Raw genomic sequence first — 19335 nt, forward strand, 5'->3', positions numbered from 1 at the left:
ACATAACCTGCACATCTTTGGACTGTGGGAGGACACCGGAGCACCCGGAGGAAACCCACGCAGATACGTGGAGAACATACAAATTCCACACAGTCACCAAAGGCCGATATTGAACCCGTGTCCCTGGCGCAGTGAGGCAGCAGTGCTAATCACTGTGTCACCATGCCACCCTGTGAAGTTTCTCCCTACCTACTGTGTCCTAACCCATCATCATTTTGAACGCCTCTCTCAAATCTCCTATTCTCATCACTAAGTAGAACAACCCCAACTTCTCGAATCTATTCATGTAACTGAAGTTCCTCACCATTAAAGCATTTTTGTAAATCTTTTCTGCACTCTATTTAATGCCTTCACACCGTTCCGGTGTTCCGGCACCTCCCCTGCGGGATTCAGCGGCATCAGAACCCATCACTTCCTCCTCCCTCGGTGGATTGGCTATGCTGAATTGCTCTGGTGGCCCCGTGCTATTCCTTGGGATGGGGGTGCGAGCGGAGCTATCCACTGAGGCTCCCCCACCACCTGGTGCTGTCAGTCCTGGAGGCCGCTCAGGTCTCGACCAGGGTCTGCATGCTGGCGGCCATGGCGATCAGGGAGTGGACCACCTCCCTCTGGGACTGCGCCACATCACCAATCGACTGTGCCACCATCTTCTGGGCCTGTGTCACATCAGCCAGTGACTGCACCATCTCCCTCTGGGACTGGGTCACCTTCCTCTGATCTGCGCCACATCGACCGGCGCCTGGACAATGCAGCCAATGTTCTCAGCCATGGCCCACTGTGACTGGGCCACGCTCAGAAACACACCTACAATGTCCAAGTGGCGCTGGCACATGGCTGCCTGTGAGGTGGCAACCCTGCCCTGGACCTCGGCCAGCAAATGCACAGAATGCCGCGCGACTTGGACATGCTGATCAATAGCCAAAAGCCTCGCCCCCAATGCCTCCAGCACGGACGTTACCTGTGCGGTGTTGGCCTGGGTGGCTCGCATGGTCGGCACACCTCCTGCTCCTGCACGCAGCTGGACTCCTCCACCTGCGGCTGCAGGTACTGCATGCTCGCCGACAACCCCTCATGTAGTCCCTGGCTCTGCGGACTGCATCTCCACAATTCCAGAAGGCTGAAACCCGTCTGGACGGCAACTAGTCCCTTGGGTTGGCCCTCCCTCCGACCGTCCGCCCCCTCGGGTATTCCTACCTCCACCTGATGTACTGGATCAGCTGTGTGGTCAGCCTCCTTCCCAGCCCGGGTTCAGGGTCAACCGCCTCTCCTCCACTGTGTCCAGGAGGGTCTCCGGCTCGGCATCCGTGAAACGGGGTGCCGCTCTCCTCGCTGCCATCTTGTTGGCTGGGATGGTGTGTGTGGGGAGTGCAGTGTGTATATGCGGCTGCAGCTTGTCAGCCTCCTCAGTGTCAATCTCAGACCCGATGAATCCTGCGCCGTTTCTCTTTGGAATTGATTGCGTTCCACATGGCAATGGTGCTAGCCCCTTAACAGTAGTTGAATCGTTCCAGGTGCGGAGCTAGTTTTGCTGTTGTTAAACTCCACAAATCCTGCGTCGGCGTTGACAATTAGTCTCAGGAACGGAGAATCCCACCAATGGTATTGGCCTGAGTTAAGGAAGGATGGGAGGAGGTTTGATTGGAGCTTACACACCGGCATAGATCAGTTGGGTGAATGGTCTGTTTCTGTGTTGTGAATACTTTGGGTAGGATTCTGCTGCCGCGTCAGCCCGCCGACCGAAGAAACCAGCACGAGGTCAATGGACTTTTCCTGTATCCTTGTCTCGCCTGTGGCAATCGTGCGGCGGGTGGGGTGGAAGAATTCAGCCCTTTGTTTCCGATTAGTTTCTTCCACCATATTCGATGCTGAATTCTCAATATGTGTTTCTGGAGGAAGAATCTAATTTGTCATATTTATCTTTACGTTCAACATAGAATAGTTGGAAATTTCTGTCAGGAAAGCTGCTATTATAGGCCTGCAGATTCGGCTAAAACTGATCGTCATTCCAATCATGGAGACCTTGACTGTGCAATAAGATATCAGGGGAAAGATAAATAATTGGATCAAAAAAAGACAGAAGACTTTTTCACACAAACAATCTTGATGGAAAGGAATGATTATTTTGATGTTGAACATCTTCAGCGGTTGCTTCTCAGCAGCTGGATCACAAGGGAAGTCAGAGTGTGGATTTGAATGTAACATTTATTCATTCTTCTTAGAGCCTAAGAGCTTTGCTAAATCTATCTGGCCCAGCAAGGGGTAAAAAGACTATTTCTGCTTTTTTGTGTATGTATTTTTCAGTACAGATATTAGTTATTTTTATTTTCTCTCTGATCCCCTCTGATCTACTCAGGCCACACAGATTCCCATTATCGCCAATCTGCTCTCCAGTCTCTGCTAACACTGCAGATGAAGTATGATACAGTGAGCAAAGTTCATGATAGCACAAATTGTACATGGCTTAAGGAGGTAACAGGCTTGATAGGCTTTATTGCATTTTGTTGATCTACATTTTCCTATAATATTCTTTAATCCTTTCGGCTGTTAGACAAGACACTAGTGATGATTCCAATTATCATTCACCCTGAATAATAAGCAGATGCTTGGCCAGACCAGTGCATCTGAGACCAAGAAGTCAGTGGAGTGGAAGATGTCCCAGCTGCGTGCACCTATACAACATTTCATCACACTGCCCAAAGCTCAGCCCACATAGATTTATGAAGGACTTGCTGGGTTCTATAAAGAGAAATGTTCATGTATGCAACACTGATACCAATGTAGACAGACCTAGAATCATAGATGATGTAGCACAGAAGGAGATCATTTGGCCCATCTTGTCACTGTCATCTTTTTACTTACAATTAGTCTCATTTCCCAACTCTTTCTACATAGCCATGCAAATTTTGCCTTTCATTATATCTTTCCATACAGCCCACCTCCCATGAACAATAAAAATATACTATTAATGTATGTATTTTTTATTTGTTCATGGGATGTGGGCTGGGCCAAAATTCATTGCCCATCCTTAATTGCCCTTGAGAAGATGGTGGTGGGCAGCCTTCTTGAACTGCTGCAGTCCATGTGATGTGGGTACACCAACAGTGCTGTTACAGTGACAGTGAAGGAATGGTGATATATTTCCAATTCAGGATCGTGAGTGGCTTAGAGGCGAACGTGCAGTGGTGGTGTTCCCAGGTATCTATTGCCCTTGTCCTCTAGAAAGTGAGTTGCTGCAGTGCATCTTATAGATGGTACACACTGCTGCCACTGTCAGTGGTGGAGGGAGTGAATGTTTATGAAAGAGGTGTCAATCAAGCAGGCTGGTTTGTCCTTTGATATTGAGCTTCTTGAGAGTTGTTGGAGTTGCACTCATCCAGGCAACTGGAGAGCATTTCATCTGTGCCTTGTAGATGGTGGACAGGCTTTGGAAAGTCAGAAGGTGAGTTACCTCTGCAGAATTCCCAGCCTCTGACTTGCTAGAGTGACACATATACATAGAAACATACAAAATAGAAGCAGGAGGAGGATATTCGAACCTTCGCGTCTGCTCCGCCATTTATTATGATCATGGCTGATTATCAATTTCCATACCCTGATCCCACCTTCCCCCATATCCCTTTAGCCCCAAGAACTATACCTAATTCCTTTTGGCCTCAACTACGTTCTGTGGTAGTTGTCATGATATTCAGGTAAACATCATAGCACATACATACATACATACCGATGGACAGATCAACGGACCAATCAACACACACACAAAACGACAGCCAATCACAGGCAAGAGCATACACAGTACAAAACAGGGAACACGACACTTCCTGAGCACTCGAGCAAGGAGACAGCTCAGGGCACAGAGCTCATAGCAAGCCACTCAGACATCCAGAAGGCACATCTGACTTCCCGGATGCAGAGTTCAGGGCACATCTCCAATCGCTCCTTGCCCACAACCAGGAGGCATTCGAGGGCATGGGAACACTGCCCTACACCTACAGAATTCGGCTCAAACCGGACACCACCCCGGTCGTTCACGCACCTCGCAGGGTCCCAGCGCCACTCAAAGACCGCCTCAAGCAGCAGCTGCAGGATCTCCAGGACCAAGAGGTCCTATCCCGGGTTACGGAGCCCACGCCATGGGTCAGCTCTATGATGTGTGCTAAGAAGCCCTCCGGCGAGCTCCGGATCTACATTGATACAAAAGACCTCAACAACAACATAATGAGGGAACACTACCCCATACCCAAATGGGAAGAGATCACGAGCGAAATGGCCCAGGCTAAAATTTCACAAAACTGGATGCCTCGAAGGGTTTTTGGCAGATCCAACTGGATCCGTCCAGCCGAAAGCTGGGCACCTTCAACACCCCTTTCGGCAGGTTCTGCTACACCAGAATGCCATTTGGCATCAACTCGGCATCCGAGGTCTTTCACAGGATCATGGAGCAGATGATGGAAGGCATCGAAGGGGTGCGCGTCTACGTGGACAACGTCATCAACTTGTCCACCACACCACAGGAGCACATCTATCGTCTCCAGTGCGTCTTTGCGCGCATACGGGAAAACGGCCTGCGCCTCAACCGAGCCAAGTGTTCTTTCGGCCAAACCGAGCTGAAGTTCCTGGGGGACCACATTTCCCGGTCCATCCAGATGCAGACAAGGTGAGCGCCATTACAGCCATGCCGCAGCCGGCAGACAAGAAAGCAGTGCTACGCTTCCTAGGCATGGTCAACTTCCTGGGGAAGTTCATTCCCAACCTTGCCTCCCACACGACAGCTCTGCGCCACCTCGTCAAGAAGTCCACGGAGTTTCAGTGGCTGCACACACACCAGCAGGAATGGGAGGAGCTCAAAATTAAGCTCACCACAGCCCCGGTATTGGCGTTTTTCGACACATCTCGTGACACTAAAATTTTGACTGATGCCAGCCAGTCCGGCATTGGGGCGGTGCTCCTGCAGCGGGATGACACTGCTTAATGGGCCCCGGTCGCCCATGCCTCGCGGGCCATGACCCCCACAGAACAGCGCTACTCGCATGTGCAGATCGAAAAGGAGTGCCTGGGCTTGCTACCCGGGATAGACAAGTTCCATGACTACGTGTATGGTCTCCCCCGGTTTACCGTTGAGACTGACCACCGCCCCCTGGTCAGCATCATAAATAAGGACCTGAACGAGATGACCCCTCGCCTCCAGCGCATCCTACTTAAACTTAGGAGGTATGACTTCCAACTGGTCTACACCCTGGGTAAGGACCTTATCATTGCAGATGCCCTATCTAGAGCAGTGAGCTCACCGCCAGATTCGGAGGGGTTCGTCTGTCAGGTCGAGGCGCAGGTGGCTTTCACATCGGCAAATCTGCCAGCTGACGACTCCAGTCTGGCCCGTATTCGCCGAGAGACTGCGGCTGACCCCCTTCTACAACGGATGATGCGCCACATGACGGGAGGGTGGCTCAAAGGGCAGTGCCCGCAGTTCTACAATGTCCGAGACGACTTGGCCATCATTGATGGTGTCCTTCTAAAGCTGGACCGGATTGTGATTCCGCACAGCATACATAAGAACATAAGAAGTAGGAGCAGGAGTAGGCCATCTGGCCCCTCGAGCCTGCTCCGCCATTCAATGAGATCATGGCTGATCTTTTGTGGATTCAGCTCCACTTTCCGGCCTGAACACCATAACCCTTAATCCCTTTATTCTTCAAAAAACTGTCTATCTTTATCTTAAAATCATTTAATGAAGGAGCCTCTACTGCTTCACTGGGCAAGGAATTCCATAGATTCACAACCCTTTGGGTGAAGAAGTTCCTCCTAAACTCAGTCCTAAATCTACTTCCCCTTATTTTGAGGCTATGCCCCCTAGTTCTGCTTTCGCCCGCCAGTGGAAACAACCTGCCCGCATCTATCCTATCTATTCCCTTCATAATCTTATATGTGTCTATAAGATCCCCCCTCATCCTTCTAAATTCCAACGAGTACAGTCCCAGTCTGCTCAACCTCTCCTCATAATCCAACCCCTTCAGCTCTGGGATTAACCTAGTGAATCTAGTGAAGCATGCACAAGCTGGTCCTCGACCAACTACGCGAAGGCCATCTGGGGGTCGAGAAGTGCAGACGGAGGGCCCGAGAGGCGGTATACTGGCCGGGCATCAGTGATGACATTGCCAATATGGTGCTCAACTGCCCCACCTGCCAAAGGTTTCAACCGGCGCAACCTCCTGAGACGCTTCTGCCCCATGAGCTGGTGAGGTCCCCCTGGGCGAAGGTGGGTGTGGACCTCTTTCACGCGCTCGGCAGGGACTATGTAATCGTCATTGATTACTTTTCCAACTATCCAGAGGTCATACGCCTGCACAATTTGACATCGTCCGCTGTCATAAGGGCCTGCAAGGACACCTTCGCTCGCCACGGCATTCCGATGACTGTCATGTCGGACAATGGGCCCTGTTTCGCCAGCCAGGAATGGTCTTCCTTTGCTGCTTCGTATGGCTTCACACACGTGACGTCCAGCCCTCTGCATCCCCAGTCCAATGAAAAGGCGGAGAAGGGCGTTCACATCGTCACGTGGCTCCTCTACAAGGCTGCTGCTGCCGGATCGGATTTCTGCCTAGCCCTGCTGGCCTATCGCTCGGCCCCACTAGCCACTGGCCACTCACCAGCCCAGCTGTTGATGGGTCGCGCCCTCAGGACCACTGTGCCTTCCATTCTGGCACCCAGAACCAACCATGCTCCGGTACTACACAGAATGCAACAGCAGCGCGTTCGCCAGAAGAGGGCATATGACACACGGGAAACTGATCTTCCCGCCCTGGCCCCTGGAGACGACGTCCGCATCCACCTACCAGGAGGTGGCTGGTCAGCACCTGCCGGAGTTCTCCAATGCGTGGCTCCCCGCTCGTTCCTGGTTCACATGCCTGATGGATCCATTCGTAGGCGCAATCGACGGGCTCTTCGCCTACTTCCACGCTCGCTATGGGAACATACACCGACACCGCGCCCTCCTGTTGTTCCTGATATCGACTTCGTGGAGCTGCCTGCCATCATGCCCCTTCCGTCGTCGCCCGTGGCCAGGCCCATTCCTCAGCCAGTGGTTCCCACCGCTAAGGCGGTCAACCTGAATTTGTCGCCCACCTACTAGACTGGACTTATGAAACTGTTTGTACATTGAACTCATACTACCACTGTATTAATATGTTTCTGTTCTTATCGTCACAGGAATTTGTTTTGTCGTTCAACATTTCCCCGTTCTTTGTTTATGGTACAACCTCGTTGTTATGTCGCACCCGACATAGCCCCTTGTATATAGTTTAGCCCCATATACATGCTGTAGATATTGCACACACACACATTTAGCTACACTCAGTACACATCACTATGACCACATAGGCACATGTTCTTTGTAAAAAAAGGGGGGGATGTCATGATATTCAGGTAAACATCATAGCACATACATACATACATACTGATGGACAGATCAACAGACCAATCAACACACACACAACACAACAGTCAATCACAGGCAAGAGCATACACAGTACAAAACAGGGAACACAACACTTCCTGAGCACTCGAGCAAGGAGATAGCTCAGGGCACAGAGCTCATAGCAAGCCACTCAGACATCCACCATGTGCTGAGTGCCACTACAAGATAGAATTAGGAATAGGTCCACAGATTCAACCTGTGAATGATCAAACCTCAGTAAACAGTTTACCAGTGTAAATAGATGTTTGAAATAAAACTGAGTTGTACCATTCACAACCATTTTGGTTCGTCTGTGTAGCAGAGTACCCAACACTTCAGATGTGAATTCCACAGATTCACCACTCTCTGGGTGAAGAAATTCTCCTCACCTCAGTCCTAAAAGATTTACCCGTTATCCTCAAACTATGACCCCTAGTTCTGGACTCTCCCATCATCAGGAACGTTCTTGCTGAATCTACCCTTTCTAATCCTGTTAAAAGTTTGTAATGCCCTATACAATTGCAGTAAAACATCTCTATTCCTATACTCAAACCCTCTTGTTATGAAGGCCAACATACCATTTGCCATCTTTACTGCCTGCTGTACCTGCACGATACTTTCAGGACACCAAGGTCTCGCTCAATTTACACCCATTAAAATAATAATCTGCCTTCCTATTTTTACTACCAAAGTGGATAACTTCACATTTATCCACATTATACTGCATCTGCCATGCATGTGCCCACTCAATCATACTGTCCAAATCCTGCTGAAGCAACTCTGCATCCTCCTCACAACTCATCCTCCCACCCAACTTTATATCATCTCAAATTTGGAGATAATACATTTATCCCTCGTCCAAATCATTAATATATAATGTGAACAGTTGGGGTCCTAGCACAGATACATGCGGTACCCCACTAGTCACTGCCTGCCAATCAGAAAATGATTCATTTATTCCAACTTTGGCTTCCTGTCTGCTAAACAGCTCTCTATCTGGGTGTAGAGGGCATCCTGAAGGGGGAGGGCAAACAGGCAGAGGTCGTTGTACATATTGATACTAACGACATAGGCAGGAAGGGGCATGAGGTCCTGCAGCAGGAGTTCAGGGAGCTAGGCAGAAAGTTAAAAGACAGGACCTCTAGGGTTGTAATCTCGGGATTACTCCCTGTGCCACGTGCCAGTGAGGCTAGAAATAGGAAGATAGAGCAGCTAAACACGTGGCTAAACAGCTGGTGTAGGAGGGAGGGTTTCCGTTATCTGGACCACTGGGAGCTCTTCCGGGGCAGGTGTGACCAATATAAGAAGGACGGGTTGCATCTAAACTGGAGAGGCATAAATATCCTGGCCGCGAGGTTTGCTAGTGTCACACGGGAGGGTTTAAACTAGTATGGCAGGGGGGTGGGCATGGGAGCAATAGGTCAGAAGGTGAGAGCATTGAGGGAGGACTAGGGAATAGGGACAGTATAGCTCTGAGGCAGAGCAGACTGGGTGAAGCTGCTGAACACAGCGGGTCTGGTGACCTGAAGTGCATATGTTTTAATGCAAGTAGTATTACGGGTAAGGCAGATGAACTTAGAGCTTGGATTAGTACTTGGAACTATGATGTTGTTGCCATTACAGAGACCTGGTTGAGGGAAGGGCTGGATTAGCAGCTAAACGTTCCAGGATTTAGATGTTTCAGGCGGGATAGAGGGGGATGTAAAAGGGGTGGCGGATTTGCGCTACTGGTCAGGGAGGATATCACAGCTGTACTATGAGAGGACACCTCAGAGGGCAGTGAGGCTATATGGGTAGAGATCAGGAATAAGAAGGGTGCAGTCACAATGTTGGGGGTTTACTACAGGCCTCCCAACAGCCAGCAGGAGATAGAGGAGCAGGTAGGTAGACAGATTTTGGAAAAGATTAAAAACAACAGGGTTGTGGTGATGGGAGACTTCAACTTTCCCAATATTGACTGGGACTCAGTGCCAGGGGCTTAGACGGGGCAGAGTTTGTAAGGAGCATCCAGGAGGGCTTCTTAAAACAATATGTAGACAGTCCAACTAGGGAAGGGGCGGTACTGGTCCTGGTATTGGGGAATGAGCCCGGCCAGGTGGTAGAAGTTTCAGTAGGGGAGCATTTCGAGAACAGTGACCACAATTCAGTAAGTTTTAAAGTGCTGGTGGACAAGGATAAGAGTGGTCCTAGGGTGAATGTGCTAAATTGGGGGAAGGCTAATTATAACAATATTAGGTGGGAACTGAAGAACCTAGATTAGTTCTTACCTAGGATGTTTGAGGGTAAATCAACATCTGACATGTGGGAGGCTTTCAAGTGTCAGTTGAAAGGAATTCAGGACCGGCATGTTCCTGTGAGGAAGAAGGATAAATACGGCAATTTTCGGGAACCTTGGATAACAAGAGATATTGTAGGCCTCGTCAAAAAGAAAAAGGTGGCATTTGTCAGGGCTAAAAGGCTGGGAACAGACGAAGCCTGTGTGGAATATAAGGAAAGTAGGAAGGAACTTAAGCAAGGAGTCAGGAGGGCTAGAAGGGGTCACGAAAGTCATTGGCAAATAGGGTTAAGGAAAATCCCAAGGCTTTTTACACGTACATAAAAAGCAAGAGGGTAGCCAGGAAATGGGTTGGCCCACTGAAGGATAGGCAAGGGAATCTATGTGAGGAGCCAGAGGAAATGGGCGAGGTACTAAATGAATACTTTGCATCAGTATTCACCAAAGAGAAGGAATTGGTAGATGTTGAGTCTGGAGAAGGGTGTGTAGATAGCCTGAGTCACATTGAGATCCAAAAAGACGAGATGTTGGGCGTCTTGAAAAATATTAAGGTAGATAAGTCCCCAGGGCCTGATGGGATCTACCCCAGAATACTGAAGGAGGCTGGAGAGGAAATTGCTGAGGCCTTGACAGAAATCTTTGGATCCTCACTGTCTTCAGGTGATGTCCCGGAGGTCTGGGGAATAGCAAATGTTGTTCCTCTGTTTAAGAAGGGTAGCAAGGATAATCCAGGGAACTATAGGCCGGTGAGCCTTACATCAGTGGTAGGGAAATTACTGGAGAGAATTCTTCGAGATAGGTTCTACACCCATTTGGAAGCAAATGGACATATTAGTGAGAGGCAGCATGGTTTTGTGAAGGGGAGGTTGTGTCTCAAAAACTTGATAGAGTTTTTCGAGGAGGTCACAAAGATGATTGATGCAGGTAGGGCGGTGGATGTTGTCTATATGGACTTCAGTAAGGCCTTTGACAAGGTCCCTCATGGTAGACTAGTACAAAAGGTGAAGTCACATGGGATCAGGGGTGAGCTGGCAAGGTGGATACAGAACTGGCTAGGTCATAGAAGGCAAAGAGTAGCAATGGAAGGATGCTTTTCTAATTGGAGGGTTGTGACTAGTGGTGTTCCACAGGGATCAGTGCTGGGACCTTTGCTGTTTGTAGTAGAGATAAATGATTTGGAGGAAAATGTAACTGGTCTGATTAGTAAGTTTGCAGACGGCACAAAGGTTGGTGGAATTGCGGATAGTGATGAGGACTGTCAGAGGATACAGCAGGATTTAGATTGTTTGGAGACTTGGGCAGAGAGATGGCAGATGGAGTTTAATCCGGACAAATGTGAGGTAATGCATTTTGGAAGGTCTAATGCAAGTAGGGAATATACAGTGAATGGTAGAGCCCTCAAGAATATTGAAAGTCAAGAGAGATCTAGGTGCACAGGTCACTGAAAGGGGCAACACAGTTGGAGAAGATAGTCAAGAAGGCATACGGCATGCTTGCCTTCATTGGCCGGGGCATTGAGTATAAGAATTGGCAAGTCATGTTGCAGTTGTACAGAACCTTAGTTAGGCCACACTTGGAGTATAGTGTTCAATTCTGGTCGCCACACTACCAGAAGGATGTGGAGGCTTTAGAGAGGGTGCAGAAGGGATTTACCAGAATGTTGCCTGGTATGGAGGGCATTAGCTATGAGGAGCGGTTGAATAAACTCGGTTTGTTCTCACTGGAACGAGGTTGAGGAGCGACCTGATTGAGGTTTACAAAATTATGAGGGGCATAGACAGAGTGGATAGTCAGGGGCTTTTCCCCAGGGTAGAGGGGTCAATTACTAGGGGGCACAGGTTTAAGGTGCAAGGGGCAAGGTTTAGAGTAGATGTACGAGGCTAGTTTTTTTACACAAAGGGTAGTGGGTGCCTGGAACTCGCTACTGGAGGAGATGGTGGAAGCAGGGACGATAGTGACATTTAAGGGGCATCTTGACAAATACATGAATAGGATGGGAATCGAGGGATACGGACCCAGGAAGTGTAAAGATTGTAGTTTAGTCGGGCAGCATTATCGGCACGGGTTTGGAGGGCCAAAGGGCCTGTTCCTGTGCTGTACTTTTCTCTGTTCTTTGTTTGAGACATTACCCATAATACCATGCACTTTAACTTTACATATTAATCTGTGAGACCTTGTCGAAAGCCTTCTGAAAGTCTAAATAAACCACATCCACCGGTTCTCCCTGGTCAACTCTACTAGTTACATCTTCAAAGAATTCCAGTGGATTCCTTTCATAAATCATAAGACCATAAGACATAGGAGCAGAATTAGGCCACTTGGCCCATCGAGTCTGCTCCGCCATTCAATTATGGCTGATATTTTTCTTATCCCCATTAACCATCTCCCCATAACCCCTGATCCCCTTATTCATCACAAACCTATCTATCTCTTTCTTAAAGACACTCAGTGATTTGGCCTCCACAGCCTTCTGCGCAAAGAGTTCCACAGATTCACCACCCTCTGGCTGAAGAAATTCCTCCTCATCTCTGTTTTAAAGGATCATCACTTTAGTCTGAGATTGTGTCCTCTGCTTCTAGTTTTTCCCACAAGTGAAAACATCCTCTCCACGCCCACTCTATCTAGGCCTTGCAGTATCCTGTAAGTTTCAATAAGATCCCCCCCTCATCCTTCTAAACTCCAACGAGTACAGACCCAGAGTACTCAACCGTTCCTCATACGACAAGCTCTTCATTCCAGGGATCATTCTTGTGAACCTCCTCTGGACCCTTTCCAAGGCCAGCACATCCTTCCTTTGATACAGGGCCCAAAACTGCTCACAATACTCCTAATGGGGTCTGATCCATACTGACTTTTTCTGATTACACCGCTACTTTCCAAATGCTGTGCTATGAAATCCTTGATAATGGACTCCAGCAACTTCCCTCCTGCCGACATTAGGCTCACTGGTCTATAGTTCTGTTTTCTTTCTACCTCCTTTTTTGAATGGCAAGGTTACATTAGCAACCCTCCAATCTGTAGGAACCATTCCAGAGTCCAAAGGCAGTTTCCTTTTGCAAGTAGTTATTTATCTGCTTCCACTATCCTTTTCTGAAACGCATATTTTTCCCTAATGTAGACTCTTCTTTTGTCAATTACTGTAGATAGATCTGTGTCTTCTGGTTACCTGCCCTTCTGTCATTGGGAATAGTTTTTCATTTACTCGATTGAAATTTCCATGATTTTGAATACCTTTATCAGATTTCTCTTAATCTTCTCTTCTCAAACATTAAGCTCAGTTACTCTCGTCTCTCTGTGTAGCTGAAGTCCTACATAAAGAAGAAAGAACAAATTTAATTCATATAATGCTTTTCATAACTACCAGACATCTCAAAGTACTTTTCAGCCAATGAAGTACTTTTGAAGTTTAATGACTGTTATAATAGTAAATCTCTCTTCCACCATTCTGAGGCTGTTCCTAAAGTGTCATGCCCAGAATTGAAATAAGTACTCCAGCAGTGTTTTCTATGGGTTTATTATAACCTTGCTTTTGTACTCTGATCCTCTATTTATAAAGTTAAAGATTCCCTTTGCTTTTTTTAGCACCCTTCTTAAATTATCCTGCCACCTTCAAAGACGTGTGCAGACACCCCTACGTTTCTCTGCTCCTACATTTCTTCAAAATTGAACCACTGAATTTATATGAGGCATTTCATCACTCTTCCCACCAAAATTAATCACTTCACACTTCTCTGTGATGCATGTCTTCCCATTTCACCAGCCTGCCTGTATTCTACTTGACTCGGTTACCATCGTCCCTCTGAGTTTTCTATCATGTGCAAACTGTCAAAGGGGCAGAACGGTAGCATTGTAGATAGCACAATTGCTTCACAGCTCCAGGGTCCCAGGTTCGATTCCGGCTTGGGTCACTGTTTGTGCGGCGTCTGCACATCCTCCCCGTGTCTGCGTGGGTTTCCTCCGGGTGCTCCGGTTTCCTCCCACAGTCCAAAGATGTGCAGGTTAGGTGGATTGGCTATGATAAATTGCCCTTAGTGTCCAAAATTGCCCTTAGTATTGGGTGGGGTTGCTGGGTTATGGGGATAGGGTGGAGGTGTTGACCTTAGGTAGGGTGCTCTTTCCAAGAGCCGGTGCGGACTCGATGGGCTGAATGGCCTCCTTCTAGGTCCCAACACTGACCACCTAGGGGACACTTCCTTCCCATCTGAACAACAATCACTCACCACCTCACTCTACATTCTGTCCCTTAACCAGTCATTCATTCATGTCACCACTGCTTCTTTAATCCCATAGGCTTATATCCCATAGAATAAATTTAAACACGTTTCTATTATGTCGTGCTTTATCAAAAGCCATTTGAAAGACCATGTGCACAACATCAGAGATCATGTGGTACAGGGGTATCAGCATCTCTGCCTCTGAGCCAGAAGTCTGCGTTCATGTTCCACTCCAGGACTTGATGGTCAAGGAAAGTGTGTTTGTAATGTTGCAAACCAAGTTGAGCATCAACTTGTAAATCATTCTAACATACACCCATGACTGGCAATAAGAGCAAGAGAGATTCCTGGTTAGCTATGTGTTAGAAAGAAATTGGAACCTCACTATCCGTGGCTACAACATGCATTTAAAGGCGCAGGGGGATGGTTGGCTGGAAAGCTGATGTGAATCAAATTGATGTAGAGTTCAATTCCCATTCAGGCTGGGGTGGAGCCAGGATGCCTCCCTGCCCTACCTGTGGTGGAGGTTGTGGTGCTAGGGGTCAGACCTGCCTTAGAGTCTGAAGAAGAAGATACAAAACATGAACTTAATTTCCCTCATTAAAGCTGTCAATTACTTCATCAAGGAGCTCAATCAAATTAATCAAATAAACTTTACCTCTAACATATCTATGCTGCCTTTCAGCTATCAGTCAATATTTTTCAAATATCAATTCATTTTATTCCAGGTTATTGTCTCCACTGATGTTCAGCTCACGAGCCTGGAATTGCTGATATATCCCCATTCCCATTTTTGGACAGGCGTGTAACATTTGCAATCCTCCAGTTCTTTGGCACCACTCACACATCTAAGGAGGGCTGAAAGATTGTGACCAAACTCTCAGCAATTTCCACCTTGATTTAACAACCTCGGGTGGAGTTTTCTGGTCATGCCCGGTTGAGACCGGCAATTCCCACCCGAAGTCAATGGACCTTTAAGTGGTCCGTCAAATGTTTTGTCCCACCTGTGATGATTCCTGCAGCAGGCAGGACCGGAACATTGACCCCCTAGAATGCACGCCAGCCCAACCTGGTGATTTTCTACTTTGAGTTCAGCTTTAAGTAGCTTCTATTTTTATTCAATCTAATTTATCAATAGCTTCCTCCATTACTGTCATATTATAGTGCCCACTTCTTTAGTTGAAACAGATGCAAGGCACTCAATTAGTACTGTACGTCAACCAGGCCTACCGTCTCACAAGAACCTCTCCACCTTTCGTCCCTCATCCCTTTCCCTGATGACCATTTTGCTAATTATATGTTTATAAAACAATTTTGAATTCCCTTTTACACTCATACACATGTCCATGAAATTTGTAATGTTCTTTATCATGTAATTCATGTAATTCATTTGGCTGAAGTAAAGTATAAAAGAAGGAACTGGAGCACCACGTGGAGAAGTATCTCACGGGCATTACAGCAATGTTTCCGTTTTATGATCATCTGTGTAAATACAAACCAAACCCCAGAGTTTTATGTGTTGAAATGATGGAGCCAGTAACTCGAGACAAATTATTAAAATTGCTGTGTAACTAGTTACAAAAATATACAACAATTATCAAGACTGCTAAACTGTCTGGGTACAATGAGGAATTGTGTAAAGATTTGTGACCATTATTTGTGCTGGAGTGTTGGAGGGAAGGTGACTGCCAATTTTAAAAAACACGCTAATCACACTTACGACTGAAGGGCGGGATTCTCCCCTACCCGGCGGGGCGAGGGGTTCCGGCGTAATGGAGTGGCGGGAACCACTCCGGCCTCGGGCCGCCCCAAAGGTGCGGAGTTGAGGGGCTAGGCCCGCGCTGGAGTGGTTTGCGCTCTGCCGGCTGGCGGGAAAGGCCTTTGGCACCACGCCAGCCGGGGCCGAAAGGTCTTCGCCGGGCGACGCATGCGCGGGAGCGTCAGCGGCTGTTGACGTCATCCCCGCGCATGCGCAGGGGAGGGGGTCTCTTCCACCTCTGCCATAGTGAAGACCATGGTGAAAGCAGAAGAAAAAGAGTGCCCCCACGGCACAGGATCGCGGGCCAGGCCACCGTGGGGGCACCCCCCCCCCCCCCCCCCCCCCCCCCCCCCCCCCCCCGTGGCCAGATCGCCCCGCACCCTTCCCCAGGACCCCGGAGCCTGCCCGCACCGCCGTGCCCTGCTGTTCAAAAGGTGGTTTAATCCACGCTGGCGGGACAGGCATTCCAGCAGCGGGACTTCGGCCCATCACGGGCCGGAGAATTGGCGGGGTGGGCCCGCCAACCGGCGTGACGCGATTCCCGCCTCCGCGACCGGCGCAACGCGATTCCCGCCTCCGCGACCGGCGCGACGCAATTCCCGCCCCACCGAATCTCTGGTGGCGGAGACTTCGGAACACGGCGGGGGCGGGATTCACGCCACCCCCCGGCGGTTCTCCGACCCAGCGTGGGGTCGGAGAATCCCGCCCCAGATGTCTCAGATGGTCAACCTAGACCAATAGCTGGACAACATCACTGAACGTTAATTCAGAAGTGAAGGAAGAGATAAAAGTATGTCCAAATATTTATTTTAGTATTTTACTCTTAGTCCCTTTCAAATGAGTCATAAATCAATCTGTTAACAATTCTTCATGTATCAACATTTTTTTAAGATGACACTGGTCCTTTGGGGAAGGACAATGGATTCCAGCTGGGCACAGAAGCTAAAGGTAAGGGGCAAAAAGCCTATTTATGATTTAAAACATTCACTGCAGGCTGTGCCATTTTCTGTTCGCTAAGGCTGGCAACCAAGAGTAGGCTGGGGATCTGGGAAGTCAGGCTCAGGTCCATTTCCAGATCAGAACTGCCTTTAAACCAGGACAAAAAGGTCTTACTGGATATACGACAATGTATTTAAAGTAAGCCCATCAGAACTTTTCCTCTAATTAGGATGGGATTGCAATGGGTGTGGCCCTTACCCAACTAGAGTAGTCATTTCATTTATCACTTGATAAGAATGTAAGCTCCAATGTGTGAAGACCTTTGAAACTATGAGTGTCAGCTATAAGTCGTTTGAAGGTTTGCTCTGCTGTTGAATGGCCATACATGATAAACAGTGAAGGAGTTACAAGATATTCTGAAGAACTGTTATGGGCTAATAGTAAATGTGGTGACATATAAATACCATTCAGACAGAAAAATAGCTGGATTCAATTCCTGTTAAACTATTACATCCCAGGTTCCTGGCTCTATTATCCCACCAGTGGAGCTGCTGCAGTGTAATCGCTGGGATGAAGATGTAATTAGAGAGTGACAAGCTTACAAAGGAATTTCCAGTTATAGATGTGGACATAAGTAGCATAAAAATAGTACCAGAATATATGGGGTCTATTTTATCTCTCATTTTCCCCAGCTGGTTGAAATGGTACATAGGCAAGATTAAAATCAGCTGAATTGACTCAGAATCCCAGAGAGCATAACTTTCCCATCTAGGAGAATGTTGCCGTTACCAACCTTGGCTTTAGACCAAGGCTCCCACTGTAAGTAACTGGAGGCCCTACTTTAAGTCACTTAATCCCCACACACCTCGGGAAAATCCACGTATGAATGACGATTAGAGGTCAGGGAAGAACTGAGGCAGCTTCCACCATCCCACCCCCCATTCCCTTAAACGCAGCCACACACTCACAAATATACAAACAAAAATCAGATGGTGCTTTGGGGGTGTGGGGTGCAAGGGATGGATGTATGGCCCATCTGCTAGCCAAGAGCAAGAGAATAGTTGGCTCTATTTCTGCGAGGTTTTCTTCCATCCGGTGGCAGTCAGAATATGCAAACTATTATCAGAGCCAGCATGCATTTGGTGGCCTGCCATGTCTGATGCTCCATGCAGGTGGCTACTCTTTCGGTGATATGTGAAAATATCTGACACATCATGACATTCATGCTCAAGATGGACTCCTCTAACGTCTCTCCATGGGTGCACACTGCCTCTGGAAATAATGACAGAAGCACACACAATTCCTGTTGCTGCTCCAGAAGTGTCCTTTTCATTGATGACCCCCGCAGCCCAGCATTTACATCCAACCGCAGAACTTGGGCTCTCCACTTCTGTCCCTGTCTTTAGCACCCACTCCTGCTCAAATATGTTGTGTTCTTCACCATGAGACACCCTAGCTATCATTACTGCAGCACCCACCGAGGTGTGTATATCTGTGCTGGTGGAGGTACCCATGAATCATGAGGCAGTGCATCCTCAGAGTGCCCACCTTCCTGTGGAAGCCTCAACCTCCTCCCATTAAAGTTCTTGAAGGACTTGTGGGAGACAGGAATTACTGCTAACATGGAGAAAGTGTTCAAACTGTACAGAGTGCCTATCATGACATTTCACATAGAGGTGACATCAATTCAACATGAGTGAGTGTTGTGTGTCAAAAGGCAGTATGATATCTAATGCTGTCACCAGGTATGGGGGAGATCTCCAATTGTCCATTGACTTTGCCATGAACTGTGGCACTCTGCCAATCTCTAACATTTGTTCCTCTGCAGCGGTCAATGTGGCTATCACTGCAGGGCCACCCCCACTTCTCTGCCTCCCTCACATTGTGCTACGCCTCCTGCAATGTGAGAAGGTAGATAGAGACTTAGGGATGTGAGAAGTGAATGGACTGACAACATTTCTGGAGTTTTTTTTGTGTTTAATCACTCATGGGATGTGGGTGTGGTTGGCAACGCCAGCATTTGTGGCCCATTCCTAATTTCATTGGGTCTGAGTGGTTATTAGGCTATTTCAGAGTGCAGTTTAGATTTGGAGATCCTGTAGATCTGGAATCATATGTAGGCCAGACCAGGTAAGAATGGCAGATTTTCTTCCTTAAAGGGACATTGAGTGAGCCAGATGGGTTTTAACGACAATCGACAATAGTTCCATACACTCCAAATTTCAATTCCAGATTTTGTTTTTATCCAGCTGAAATCATGTCCTCAGGGTATTATCTCCTGGATTACTAGCCCAGGGACATTACCACTATGCTGCCATCACCCCTATATGTAACTATGAGGGGTGGGTATGGGATGTCAATCAGATGAGGGAGAGAGTTGGCTGTTCAGCCGGGGTTGTGAGGAGCTGTGAAGTGTGTTGGTTTGAGAAATGTTCTGTTACAGTTGGCACCCAAAAATGTCAGACAGCTCACCTTTCCTGTGAGGTTATTAGGTTATTAAACTTCTTGTGGCACTGTATCATTGTGTCCCGCTACAAGGGAACACAATCCTATTGTCACTACTTTTGCAACCTTCAGGCGTTGCCTGTTTGGTTTAGCTAGCTTCCTTTTCTCCACCAGAAACGGAACTTCTCTTCTGACGCCCCCCCAACCACCACCACCACCACCAAGCCCCCAATGCATCAATAGAATAAAGAAT

The 19335-nt window shown here is 47.9% G+C and overlaps 1 protein-coding gene across 1 annotated transcript in view; it reads left to right on the plus strand.

Annotated features, from left to right (window-relative positions):
* LOC140424975 (tomoregulin-1-like) overlaps positions 1 to 19335 on the plus strand; it is a 494486-nt gene that overhangs the window by 435883 nt on the left and 39268 nt on the right. The window contains exon 7 of the mRNA XM_072508717.1: positions 16590 to 16646. Within this exon, the coding sequence (XP_072364818.1) occupies positions 16590 to 16646 (57 nt within the window). The remainder of the gene's footprint in view (positions 1 to 16589; positions 16647 to 19335) is intronic.

This window comes from Scyliorhinus torazame, chromosome 6 (assembly GCF_047496885.1).
Source record: "Scyliorhinus torazame isolate Kashiwa2021f chromosome 6, sScyTor2.1, whole genome shotgun sequence".
In the NCBI taxonomy this organism is placed as follows: domain Eukaryota; kingdom Metazoa; phylum Chordata; class Chondrichthyes; order Carcharhiniformes; family Scyliorhinidae; genus Scyliorhinus; species Scyliorhinus torazame.